A 14487-nucleotide genomic window follows, 5' to 3' on the forward strand; every position below is an offset into this window, starting at 1 on the left:
TATGCCCAGAAGGACAGAGAGGTTCTCCATAATTCACTGGAAAAGAATTGTAGAGTGACTCAGCTACCTGCAGCACAAAGAACCCTTGGATATGCCCCCAGAAGTCCTAGCGACACTGGTGGTTGAGGGGGTGCTGCAGCAGTAAGGACATAGTAACTCGAGTACAGCTTCTCAATGCAGCTGCCGAGATCCAGGCTAGGCTAAACAGGGTTCTCAGACTTCATTGTTGATCACCCAAGCTAACTCTGGAGTGACAACATACCCCTTTTTGATTGTAAAATCCTGGGACACGCAGTATCCCTTTACAAGGGCATGAAGAGGATTGAAAACTGAATCAGAAATTTGGAGAATCGCAATAGTGGTGCAGGTGAGCAGGCAGTGGAAAACAAGCACTGTTGGCAGTAGAAGTGATGAACTGTTAGAATATTACCTAATTTCCGGTGTTCTGAAGTCTTAAAGGGGTGGTTATTGTCATGGTGCCTGTCTAATGGGGAATAGCTGAGGTCACATATTTAAAGTTCAGTGGGAGGGTTCCAGCAGCAGATAAGTTAGGATATTTGTGGTTTGCTAGAGCAGTGGCTCTCAACCTTTCTAGACTACTGTACCCTTTCAGGAGTCTGATTTGTCTTGCGTACCCCAAGTTTCACCTCATTTAAAACCTACTTGCTTATAAAATCAGACATAAAGATACAAAAGTGTCACAGCACACTGTTAGTGAAAAAATCTTACTTTCTCATTTTTACCATATAACTGTATAATAAATCAATTGAAATATAAATATTGTACTTACATTTCAGTGTATAGTGTGTTTATATAAAGCAGTATAAACAAGTCATTGCCTGTATGAAATTTTAGTTTGTACTGATTTTGCTAGTGCTTTTTATGTAGCTTGTTGTAAAACTAGGCAAATATCTAGATGAGTTGATGTACCCCTTAGAAGACCTCTGCGTAGAAGAAGCCTAGTGTCAGTGCAATCACTGTACAATTAAAAGTTGTCTTCCTTAAAATCAGGTACTGTACTGCTGGACTAGAAGTCAGTCAGTGTTGTGCCTTATCTTTTAAAGAAAGTGCTGGGGATGTCCCTGGAAATTAGACAGATGCACTTTACTTTGTTATTACAAACTAATTTGCCTGTTACTAAAGATGGAGTTAAAACATCTTGATGACATAAAGTTTAAAAAAACAAAACAAAACATGGTTTCTGCATCGGAAAATCCTACTTCTCCGATCTGTTAGAATTGTTTGACGTAGCCAGGAGAAGAGTAGAGAAGGGACAGATGCTGTATATAACTTTTTAAGATTGATTAAAAATTCTTCAACAAAATCCCTCGTAAAAAGTGGCTAAGGAAATGAAATAGTTTTGGAGGAATAGTCAGTTTTCATCGTGGAAGAAAGTTAGTAGTGGGGTGCCACAAAGATCTGTAATGGGACTAGTATTATTTAATATATTAGTGATCTTTAAGGGGCAGTGTTAAATTGTAAGGTAACAACATTTTTGGATAACATGAAACTAGAAAAGGGAAGAGGCTATACCTCTGCATAAAGCAATGATAGACCTTCATCTGAACACCGTGCTCAGTTCTGGTCATCACATGTCAGAAAAAAATGAACTAGAAATAGAAAAGGTCCAGAGAGGGCAAAAATGATGAGAAATGGAAAAACTCAAAAACAAAAAGAAATTTAGAAGTTTTAGGATTGTTTGTTTTAGAGAAGGAATAAGTGAGTGAGTATATTGTAGGTCTATAACTTATTGTGTGTATATGTAGAAAGAGCCATTTGGGCATTCCAATTTTCCTTTCCTCATAACACATGAACAGCTTGATAAACAGTGAAATTAAAAAGCAGTACATTTAAAACTGCTAAAAATACATGAATTACATCACAAAAATTTAACTGTGGAACTCTTTGTCACAATATGTTGTTGAGGCAGAGCCTAGTTAGATTTTAAAAAGAGGTGTGTGTAATAAATATAATATATGAATAATAACAATCACAGATATGCTAGGATAAAAAAATAAGATGAAGTCCTAGCCCCAGTGAAGTCAAGGGAGAAAGGATTTCACCCACAGAAGGAATATAAACTCTTTAAGACATATACTAAGCCAAACAGAAAACTCTCTAGGAGACAGAATTAACTTCTCTCCTAGGAATGCTAATTTGTGTAAATATGCAGGGTTGTAGCCGTGTTGGTCCCAGGATATTAGAGAGACAAGGTAGATGAGGTAGAATCTTTTATTGGATGAACTTCTGACAAGCTTTTGAGCTACACAGAGCTCTTTTTCACTCTGAGTATCTTTCTGAGACCTGAAGAATAGCTATGTGTAGCTTGAAAGTTTCTCTCTCTCCAACAGAGGTTGGTCGAATAAAAGGTACTATCTCACTCACCTTGTCTTTCTAATTTGTGTAAATGTCAATTATGGATCACTTTATCCCCCGTCTTCTGAAGGATTTGTTATTGGTTGCTATCAGAGATAAGATTAGTGAACATAGGAACTTTGGTCAGATCTGATACGGCAATTTGGAATTCAGATGAATAATGTTTCTGGTTCCTCTCAGGATGTTAATGTGGGTGGAAGGTTACAATTGTTTGAATTGTCATACTTTCAGAAAGTTGGGTTTCTTTTAATTTTAATTCTAAATGTCTTGTTTTATTTTATTTTTTTTTAAGCAAACTACAATACTTTTTAAAGTCTTGGGGTTCTTGTTTGTTTGTATTGTCCTAGATACTGTAGAATCTCAAAAAACAGGCCTTGATCTATGATTGGGGCCCTTAGGTCCTACTGCAATTCAAAGAGTAAATAATAATTTCATTTACCCTTTAATGATTTTTATCCATGTGAGCCTTCCAACACTATTTATTAATACAAATAATTTCAAGGCATATTTAGAAGACTATATTTTGGAATTTTTCAGCTAGGTAAAACTAGCAAAGGGGAACCTTTCCTGTACTGTAACATTAAAGGCAGAAGTTTTACAAGCATATTCCTGAAGATTGGGTCCTCAGGGTACAGTTTGATTTGTTTTTTTCTTGGTAGTGCTGTATTGGGAATATACTGTGTTGCCTTGTGGTTGTGTTTTCATACAGTGCTGGGGAAACCCACATAACTGTTATGTTTTCTTTTTCCTTTCCCACTTTGTGGTCTAGTCAGCACATACATGAATTCCCTCTTGTACTCATTTTCGGAATTGCCACGTCTCCAATGATCATCCACAGGTTACTTCCTCACTCTGTTTCTTCTCTGCTGTGTATAGAGCTTTTCCAGTCTCTTTCTTGCAAGGAGCACCTGGCTACAGTAATTGACAAGGTAATTCAATTTCTAGATAGATGAGGCGGGGAATGGATATGTACAAGTATGGTGTATGTATACATAGCATCTTATGCTTTCAAAGTAGACTAGTGTGAAGCTTTTAAAGTGGGATCTGTTCCTGAGAGCCATATGTTCTGAATATTCTCTCTGAAAACCATGTCTTTAAGCTCACTTACATGTGTTGAGAGTTTCCTCTTCACACAGTGTTGGAGACCATTCAGAAATTATTCAGTACATATCTTCACTTCTTGTTTGTATTAACATTCATGCACACACAACTATATGGTTTTCATTCACTCCCCTTTATTATAGTGCTGCTTTGAAGTAAGATTGACTTCATTCTAAATAGAGATGGCTTCACATCGCTTATATTTATACTGAATATTGCAGCTTAATGTGAATTCTGCAGCCCCTTGAAAATGAGCAGAATTATCCAAATATAAGGTCCCATCATGTAGACACTTTGCTCGTGTGATTTCAGTGGAGTGCATTTGTAAAGTGCCAGCAGAACTATTGCATATGCTTGCAGAAAGTACTTTTGTCCCTGATGCCTGCTGTAATGTTTGTTCTCTCATTCATAATTTGAAAAATTATAGGTAAAATTAATGCCAAGTTTGAACATAACTAAAATCAGACAGAAAAGGAGTACTTGTGGCACCTTAGAGACTAACCAATTTATTTGAGCATGAGCTTTCGTGAGCTACAGCTCACTTCATGAGCATGAGCTTTCATGAGCTACAGCTCACTTCATCGGTCGATGAAGTGAGCTGTAGCTCACGAAAGCTCATGCTCAAATAAATTGGTTAGTCTCTAAGGTGCCACAAGTACTCCTTTTCTTTTTGCGAATACAGACTAACACGGCTGTTACTATAAAATCAGACAATATATAGTTCAGGATTTGGTGGAATCATAAGCTTTAAAGAAAAGTGTGTGTTTTTGCAGCAATGGAAATAAATATGGCTTGGCTGAAGATGACTACATGCATTAATCAATTAATATAGTTTAATTTTAGCACATTCTGAGAATTAAACCAAACGCAGATCTAACTGCTTTGCTATTTACATATTCAAGAAGTAACGTTATAATAATTGGCTGTTGCTACTAGCAGTTACATTTACCTTGAAATGTAATCTATTCTGGTAACATTTAGCAAGGAAATCTTTTTTTCCCTTTGTCTCCTGCAGCTACTTCTGACAACTGAGTTTCCCTTTAAACTAAGTGAGAAAGTGTTGCAAGTTCTAATCAACATATTTTTGTACCATGATTTCTCTGTCCAGAACTTTATCAAAGGATTTCAGGTAATCAGGAGTAAGAAGAATTTCAATTACAGCTAGGCAGTGGTGAAAATGCAATAGAATTACTCCATGGCAGCAGACTTGTACTCAGTTTTTTAGGGCCTGATTTTAATCCCATTGAAGTCAGTGGCAAAATTCCCATTGAATACTATAGCTGAGATCGGGTGTCTAAATAGTGGTTTTTTTGTGAGTGTGCGGGGTGGGAGGGGGGATGGGAAAGCTCTTGGGAAGCTAGCAGGAATTGTGGGAAGGCAGTTTAGAAACAGCTTATTCTGTGACACAAGTCATATGAATAAAAAATTAGAAACAAAAACCTGAAAGGGTAGAAACAAATTTTCTGTGTATTAATTTTATAGGTATTCTTTGATGTCTTTCAATTTTGCATGCTAATACTAAAAAATCTTCAAAGTCAACTCCATTTTCAGAAGTGATTTAGGCACTGAAGAGTCTAAGACAGGGGTGGGCAAACTTTTTGGCCCAAGGGACCACATCTGGGAATAGAAATTGTATGGCGGGCCGTGAATGTTCACAAAATTGGGGTTGGGATGTGGGAGGGGGGTGAGGGCTTGCGTTGGGGGTGCAGGCTCTGGGGTAGGGCCAGAAATGAGGAGTCCAGGGTGCGGGAGGGGGATCTGGGCTGCGTCGGGTGAGTGGAGTGCGAGGGGGATGAGGGCTCCAGCTGGGGGTGCGGGCTCTAGGGTGGGGCTGAGAATGAGGAGGTTGGGGTGTAGGAGGTTGCTCCAGGCTGGGACTGAGAGGTCTGGAGGGCAGGAGGGGGATTAGGGATGGGGCAGGGGATTGGGGTGCGGGGAGAGTCTCGGGGTGCAGGCTATGGGTGGCGCTTACCTCAAGTGGCTCCCGGAAGCAGTGGCTATGTTCCCCCTTCGGCTCCTACACGGAGCGTGGCCAGGCAACTCTGCATCCTGACCCGTCTGCAAGTGCTGCCCCTGCACTGTGGATGAAGGGAAAGCAGTGGATGTATTGTTTCTTGACTTTAGCAAAGCTTTTGACACGGTCTCCCATAGTATTCTTGTCAGCAAGTTAAGGAAGTATGGGCTGGATGAATGCACTATAAGGTGGGTAGAAAGCTGGCTAGATTGTCGGGCTCAACGGGTAGTGATCAATGGCTCCATGTCTAGTTGGCAGCCGGTATCAAGTGGAGTGCCCCAAGGGTGGGTCCTGGGGCCGGTTTTATTCAATATCTTCATAAATGATCTGGAGGATGGTGTGGATTGCACTCTCAGCAAATTTGCGGATGATACTAAACTGGGAGGAGTGGTAGATACGCTGGAGGGGAGGGATAGGATACAGAAGGACCTAGACCAATTGGAAGATTGGGCCAAAAGGAATCTGATGAGGTTCAATAAGGATAAGTGCAGGGTCCTGCACTTAGGACGGAAGAACCCAATGCACAGCTACAGACTAGGGACCGAATGGCTAGGCAGCAGTTCTGCGGAAAAGGACCTAGGGGTGACAGTGGACGAGAAGCTGGATATGAGTCAGCAGTGTGCCCTTGTTGCCAAGAAGGCCAATGGCATTTTGGGATGTATAAGTAGGGGCATAGCGAGCAGATCAAGGGACGTGATCGTTCCCCTCTATTCGACATTGGTGAGGCCTCATCTGGAGTACTGTGTCCAGTTTTGGGCCCCACACTTCAAGAAGGATGTGGATAAATTGGAGAGAGTCCAGCGAAGGGCAACAAAAATGATTAGGGGACTGGAACACATGAGTTATGAGGAGAGGCTGAGGGAGCTGGGATTGTTTAGCCTGCAGAAGAGAAGAATGAGGGGGGATTTGATAGCTGCTTTCAACTACCTGAAAGGGGGTTCCAAAGAGGATGGCTCTAGACTGTTCTCAATGGTAGCAGATGACAGAACGAGGAGTAATGGTCTCAAGTTGCAGTGGGGGAGGTTTAGATTGGATATTAGGAAAAACTTTTTCACTAGGAGGGTGGTGAAACACTGGAATGCGTTACCTAGGGAGGTGGTAGAATCTCCTTCCTTAGAGGTTTTTAAGGTCAGGCTTGACAAAGCCCTGGCTGGGATGATTTAACTGGGAATTGGTCCTGCTTTGAGCAGGGGGTTGGACTAGATGACCTTCTGGGGTCCCTTCCAACCCTGATATTCTATGATTCTATGATTCTATGTGAAGAACTTTGTGATAGGAAAAGGTTTTCCATCTCAATATACCTGCCCAGTTTTTGTACTACCTTTTTTTTTTTCAGAATGACTGTGGTGCAGTCTTCAAAAAAATTACATTGAGTCAGAAGTATGTTTTCTACTATACTGTAAGGTCCCAGACCTGCAAACACTTACGCACTTGAAATCAGTGGAACAACTCAAAGTAGCATGGTTAAGCACATGTGTAAATGTTTACAGGATCAGGGCCTAACAGTATGATTTCAGATATGTGAAATGTGGGATCTTGTCATGTTCCATTGTTTCATTTAATGCATTCTAGCTGATGTTTGTACCTTAAATGATACACTCTTTACTTGCTGCTTTGGCATTTGTGAGGTTGGGCCTGGTCACATAACCCAACAAATTATGTAATACCTAATGTAATTGCTGAATTTTGCTATTATTCAAATAATAAATTAATCAAGTAATAATTGAGCTGCTATAGATCTCGTATAAAACAAAAAGCAATTGACTGAATGATATGAGCAGAAGAAAATTGCAAAATGAGGTTGCCTGTGTTATTCATTGAATAATAATCAAGCACCTCTAGTGGCAGTCGAAAGTAGAAGATTATTAATGTCATCTGATGTGTTGACTGAGTAGACTCTCTAATACAATTTTTAAATAAATGTCATTACTGTCATTTTAGCAATTGTTAATAAATTGCTTAACTTATTTAAAAGCTAGGACACCTCAAGGAAAGTGAACTGCATAGGTATTACAGGTTTTTACTGCATTGTCTCTTTCAGCTGTCTATTGTGGAGCATTTCTATTCCCAGCCCCTCAGTGTGTTGTGCTGCGAGCTCCTGGAAGCTAAGAAGAGAGTATATTCTTTATCACACAATCAGTGTGAAAACATTCGAAGCCTGCCATCTTTTAGAAGGTAAAGGAGAAATAAATATTTTGAACAGCCCTATATTCAATCAGCATTTTTTTTAAAAAAACTTGTAAATAGAGCATTGTGAAATGTGTAATTATATGTGCGTATGTTACATAAAACAGGGACAGTTGTGAATTACTTCTGAAATTTTTTAATCTCTGTCTAAAGAATGCAACTTTTATTTTGTGTAAAATAACCTGCTGTAAAATCCGTCAGTTGAAAGATCCATTTTTTCCTTTTGTCCTTCGTGTAGAAACATTTTCTTTTGACAAATGATCTAATCAGTTGAGAAGTTATGGCAGACCCGGGACTTAAACTGCAGGATTTTGTAGTGGCCACAGACCCAACAGAATCCTGATGGCCACCATTTTTAGAACTATGTATTGTGTAACTTTATATTGCACAAATATTTTTGTTTGGTTTTTACTTCAGATATGTGGAAAGTCAAGTCTCGGAAAAACAAATTGCACTTCTGACTGAGGACAGTTTTTTAAAGGTAAAGTGTAAAATCATTTGGGGGATAGGAACAACCTTCCAAACCCCCCATCATTTTGCATGAAAAGAGAGGAAACTAGGGTAGAATGCATCTTTCATTTGGTAGATATCCCAAAATATGTCTAATGATTTGAGAGCTGGGCTTTAGGTCTACGTGATAGTCCTAATTCTACTCTGTGGGGTATTGGGTAGGTCACTCAGCCTTTCGGTGCATTGAGTTTACCATCTGTAAAATGGATAAAATAATTACCAGGGAGATTGTGAAGCTCAATTATTTAGGACCCACTCTTATTACTTATTCAGGCAAAAAAACCCATGAAATTCAATGGAGTGTTTGCCAGAACAAGAGATGAAGAATTAATCCTGATTGTTGCTTTTGAAAGAGTCCCTTCTGAAAAGAGATTGAAAAGGCTGTTACTGTTTAGTTTAGAGAGGGGGTGGATTAGAGGGATCATGACAGAGAGAAACAAAATAACCAATGGTTTGAGCACATAAATCATGCTCTCCTATTTATCCTTTCCCATAACACAAGAGCAGGGGGACAGTCAATTCAATTGTAAGCAATACATTTAAAATTCATAAAAGGAAATACTTCTTTACGGAACACATAACTAACCTATGAAAATTACTGCCACAAATATAACTGGAAAACGGTTTAGATGTTTGAATGGTTCGTGAAAACATCCACATTATATTAGATAGGATTATAAAAATAGAGAGAGGAACTCTCTCCGGCTTTGGAGCTACTAACTACACAGTTAATAAATTTAGTCTATGGTAAGGTTATCCACTCTGGAGTTTCTTGCATCTTCCTTTGAAAGATCAGGTACCAGCCATTGTTAGAGACAAGATACTGGATTAGATGGACCATTGGTTTAATTCATTATGGCCATTATCTAAATTTCCAAATTGCCTGCTTGAAAGTTGAGGAGTATCTCTGCAGTTTCATATAGACCTCCCTGGATTTTTAAAATCTGGACTTTATTATGAGTCACTTTTCCTGAAAATTTGATGTGTGACAGATAATAGAAATCTGCTAACCAGAGAATGGGATGGCTTTCACAGAGCCAAAAGATGCATATCTTTTTTTTTTTTGTATTCTGAATGCAGTCATGGAATACAGAATTGGAATTAGCTAGTCAGCAGTCTCTTAAGGAGAAATTCTTAAAGCGGACAGAGTGAACCTATTTATTTATAATGATTTCACATTTTATTGTGATCTGTTGTATTAGTATTTCTGCAGTGGAATAAGAGAGGAAGTTTTCTTGGTAAACAAACCAAGAGGTAGCAGATCACAAGCCCATTGCTGTGAAACATGGCAACTCGTGCAATACTTCCAAGGAAGTGATATCCATTTGACAACAATCCATATTCTAGCAGCCATGAAATGCCAAGCCGAAGTCCTTGGAATGATAAAGATCTGCCTTCATGAGTGGGAATTGAAACAACCAGTCTCAGAGATGAAACATCTGATCAATCACAGATGTATATGCCACCACGTATAATTCCATGCTAGAAAGTTTCTGACAAGCAATCATTCAGAAGTCAGGAAGATGTTGTTCTGATTGATGTCTCTCTGTACTACTGATCCTAAGATCTCAAACTAAAACAGTTTGGAAAACAGATAGCTTCTATAATCCCACACTGACCTAGAAGATAGTGAATTGTTACAGTTAAATTCATCTTGCCAATAACTCTTCTCCCTCCTCCCCCAGTAAAATAACCAGCCATTACTGCAATAACCTCTTCTGCAGATGGGCTGCTGCTGAGAGGAGGAATCTAAACATATAAATTCTCTGACAGAGTATTACTTACTCTGCAGTCAGGATCTATAAAGTCAGTGTGTAGCCAAGTGAATGATATTTCTTTCTACAATTCACAGAGGAGTTAAAAACAGTAAATCCCCCTATGCTCTCTAGCTGACAGAACTTTCTATTCTGCCCTTCAGATAAGGTTTATTATATTTTGCTTATGTCCCATTTGAACATTCTACAAATAGATTGAAAAGTATAAGACAAAGGAAGCATCAATTTTAATATTGAATGTCCAAAAAGACTTAAACTGAGTTTCATCATAAACACCATTTCACTATCTTGGGATTTAAGACTCTTCCACAGATCAAAAACCCCCTTCATGTCCACAATGATTTAAGTTCATCTTTCTCTCCTGGAAAACAGGATTCATAATAACTATAACCTCTGCTAGAAGGTTGGGGAGCTGCAACCAATAACACTGACTCATCAATAATTTTCCCACTGTTTCCTCATCTTACAAAACATATAGCTTGCATAAAACTAGTCCCAACTTTCTTCATTTGGGAAGTATCTTATTTTATTTAAAGATTGAAATGCAATTACACTAAATAGTTTTTTGTGGGAGTTTTTTGTTTATTTTTAAATTCTGGCATAAGTGAAGGATATGATCTCATACTAGACAATCCTTCCAGAATGGAGTGGAATGAAACTATTTTGTTTTAAGGCATCTGCTAAGGAAATGCCAGCTTCCTCATCTGTGTACTAAGAAAATAGCCATCCAAATCACAGTAGTGCAAATGTTTAATCTCAGTCTAGTCATTGCCTCACTTGCTCTGTTTCCTTAATAGCAGAAAGGATATTATGAACTTATTCGCAAAAAGAAAAGGAGGACTTGTGGCACCTTAGAGACTAACCAATTTATTAGAGCATAAGCTTTCGTGAGCTACAGCTCACTTCCTCAGATGCATATCGTGGAAACTGCAGCAGGCTTTATATATACACAGAGAATATGAAACAATACCTATTCCCACCCCACTGTCCTGCTGGTAATAGCTTATCTAAAGTGATTTCCAGCACAAATCCAGGTTTTCTCACCCTCCACCCCCCCACACAAATTCACTCTCCTGCTGGTGCCAGCAGGAGAGTGAATTTGTGTGGGGGGGTGGAGGGTGAGAAAACCTGGATTTGTGCTGGAAATCACTTTAGATAAGCTATTACCAGCAGGACAGTGGGGTGGGAATAGGTATTGTTTCATATTCTCTGTGTATATATAAAGCCTGCTGCAGTTTCCACGATATGCATCTGAGGAAGTGAGCTGTAGCTCACGAAAGCTTATGCTCTAATAAATTGGTTAGTCTCTAAGGTGCCACAAGTCCTCCTTTTCTTTTTGCGAATACAGACTAACACGGCTGCTACTCTGAAACCTATGAACTTATTGTCCATCAAGTAAAAAAACCTGTCATGTGTCAGATGGAAAGGATTTGGCTTTAGGTCCATCAGCCACAAGGCACTGCTTATTAAAGTTATAGCAATGCCAAGGAGCTATGTGGCACTAGGAAAAAAAATCAGAGCTACTTTTGGATGTTCTTTCATCTACAATATTGATTTCTCTTACCCAAATATGTAATTTTGGTATGAAGAAAAGAACCCAAGACCAAAGTCATTTTTGAAAGTTTGAATGAAAACAGAACAGTTTATTTTAGCATTGTGCTTTTCAAAATCACCCCACATTGTTTCAGTGGTGTTTGTGGCTCTAAACCCTGTGACATACTTTGGAATTGAATCAAATCTTTTCCAGTACCCAGAGATGTTTGAATCAATGGTATTTAATTCATACTCCATTTCTGTTTTTTGCATTCGTATTTCTAGTTTAGACTCCCAGCTTCAATGTTAAATTGCTTAATCTTAGGAAAATAACACTATTAATAGTTATTATAACAGAATAACCCCCCCACCCCCTCAAAAAAGCATTAGCAAAGCCTTTATTTATCGAGCGGAACTCTGACACTATTATCTAAGGTCAGATTTTGGCATCCTTACACCAAAATCTTGAGGAGTAAGGTTCATCGCACTGTGAGTAAGGGTGGCAGAAACTGGCCAATAGTCATTAAATCCATTCAGATTATGTGTGAGTATCCTTATCATATGCACCTGATATTTCATTTGGCAATGTTTATTTTACCCAAAAATGCATTTCCTTTGTATTTATCATTCAGAACAGGATTAATTTGTGATTGAATTAATGAAATGCTTTCCCATCTCTGAAGAAATGTGCTATTTATGCGGTGGCGTGGGGAGTATATGCCAATTTCTGTAAACTCAGAGCAGAACTTTGAAAATATCATCTTAATTTTTCTGAGGTTTTCTATTGGGCATTTTGTTAGCCATCTGCACTAATCAGTTTCACAACCTGCATATCTGATAACCAAGAGAGAGCTCTCTTATATGTTCAACAAAATACAAGGGCACACATGTATGGAATAAGTCTGCTTTTAGCCATCCAAAAAAAGATACTTGACCTAGCTTTACTTAGACCCTAATATAAAAGGAACCAAGTAGATGATGAGAGACTAGTTATAGGTTTACACTGTGGTTGAGATCCTCAGCCCTGCTGTGGTTCTTTTATTCCAGGTAAAAGGGCCAAAGCAGCATAAAAGGGACCTTAAAAGTTCTGTATGTAGCCAGGGAAGGATTCCTCTGACTCGGGCACTTCATAAGATTTCCATGAGGCTGCCTTCCAAAGACTCCCTTGCAAGCTGTAGCACAGGGGATGTGCTGGGGGCAGGATGGGTATATTAGGGACAATGTTGCAATGCACAGCACTGTGGGGATTCGAGGCTGTGCTGTGGCCCACCCTTAGGGCAACCTGAGGAAAATGCATAATTTAGACAGACACCAAGGGCTATCTAAGGTACACTCTGGGCCTTCCCATCCCTGAGAGCAACCCAGGATAAGGAGGGCAGAAAGATGGCTTAAAGCTACCGTAGTCCCGTCTGCCCTAGACTTGGGAGTTTTAGCACAGAATCTCACCCTATGTGCAGAAACAGAACTATGACCTTTTTGTTCATTCACAACTGATGTACTTCCAGACTCAGTGTGTTATAAATCCAAGTGCTGCATAAGTTATCTATATTATTTTCAGTCTTTACAATGGAGCGAATGCTGTTATTTACATTTTTTTCAAATATAAGTACACTGGACCCTTGCTAGAACACAGGATTTGGGATCTATGTGCTGTACCACATTAACGCAGGGACCACGTTAAAATGAATTCCAGTTAAAGTAATTAAATTTGGGATCCATGGCCACGACCGCGTTATATGCGAATTTGCACTATATAGACGTGCATTCTAGCGAGGGTCCAGTGTACTTCGTTTTTGTTGTGCAGAAAAGCTTTTGCCTTAATTACTGTTACTTTCAGTTGATCTAGCAAGTTCAGGGAGAATATATATTTTTTCACCTGGACTACTTAATTCAAAGTTGAGAAACTGTTTAAGAGTTGAAAATCAGAAAAGCTTATTTACCTCTTCCAGTCTATGAATAAAAATCAGCTGGTGAGGATGAGATCTACTAATTCTAAAAACTTGAAGGACATAAGATAGATTTTCAAAGGTATTTAGGCACCTACAAATGCAGAGGTACCTAATGGGATTTTCAGAAGTGCTTAAGTAGGTCCAGTGCCTACCTCTCATTGATTTCAGTGGAAATTAGGCATGTAAACTGCTCAGGCACTTTGGAACATCTCTTTGCCTCTAAATACCTTTTTCTGGTCACCATGAGCCAGGTTTTCAATCTGTCAAGTCATTAACTACATTTAATATTTCCTTTGTTTTAATAAATCAGTTTTAAATTAAACTGCTGTTTTTTATTCATTTTTAATTGAATTCCAATTTCTGTCCAAATGCAACTTGACACAAAGCATGAGTAAGACATTATCATCTAGTAAATAGGAAATACATCATTCATCATTTTCTAACATAATAAAAATCTGAAAAATTAAGAATCTAAATAAATGTATTTTGAGCCATATAATTGCTTAAACAAATGTGTATAGATACAGTTTGTCCTGCTGATTAGCAAAAAGAAATACCAAATCGAGTATAAAGACCATATTTAGTTTCAAACCAATGTTTTAATGATTATATCAACCAATGAGAATGACTCTTTCTTTAGGAAAATAACTAAAAAGGTACAAATGTGAAACAAGATTGAAATCAATTATTTAAATCAAGATTTCCTGCTTGCTGATTTAAATCATTATTAAAATCACTTTAATGTAAATCAGTCTTTCCTAGTTTGTGAGAACTTTAGTATTCCCTTAAAATATTTTATTTATGTGTTTTAAAAGACATTTTGTGATTATTTCATACTGCTTTGTTCTCATGGATATTGAACTACTTTGTTAAACTGTTATTCTGTCATTTTAGGAAGTAACACAGGAATTACTGGAAGACTTGCATATTTACCATGAGAATTATTTCCCAGTTCTGAGATGTCTTCATGTTTTCACAACTTCCCTTCCAAAGTACCCTTTGGGAAAACAGGTGAAGTACCATCATTCCCTCGACCTCTCTT

At 38.4% G+C, this 14487-nt stretch overlaps 1 protein-coding gene across 5 annotated transcripts in view; it reads left to right on the top strand.

Annotated features, from left to right (window-relative positions):
- The window catches only part of ORC3 (origin recognition complex subunit 3), an 80853-nt gene that overhangs the window by 33674 nt on the left and 32692 nt on the right, over positions 1 to 14487 (top strand). For all 5 annotated transcript variants that reach the window (XR_014710771.1, XM_084622781.1, XM_084622782.1 and 2 more), the window contains exons 8-12: positions 3146 to 3305; positions 4493 to 4606; positions 7533 to 7666; positions 8096 to 8159; positions 14340 to 14456. Coding sequence is in view for 4 of the 5 variants with exons in the window: in XM_084622781.1 (XP_084478907.1) it covers positions 3146 to 3305; positions 4493 to 4606; positions 7533 to 7666; positions 8096 to 8159; positions 14340 to 14456 (589 nt within the window). In the remaining variant the exon portion in view is untranslated. The remainder of the gene's footprint in view (positions 1 to 3145; positions 3306 to 4492; positions 4607 to 7532; positions 7667 to 8095; positions 8160 to 14339; positions 14457 to 14487) is intronic.

The sequence above is a fragment of the Lepidochelys olivacea genome, assembly GCF_965140295.1.
Source record: "Lepidochelys olivacea isolate rLepOli2 genome assembly, chromosome: 3".
Classification (NCBI taxonomy): Eukaryota; Metazoa; Chordata; order Testudines; family Cheloniidae; genus Lepidochelys; species Lepidochelys olivacea.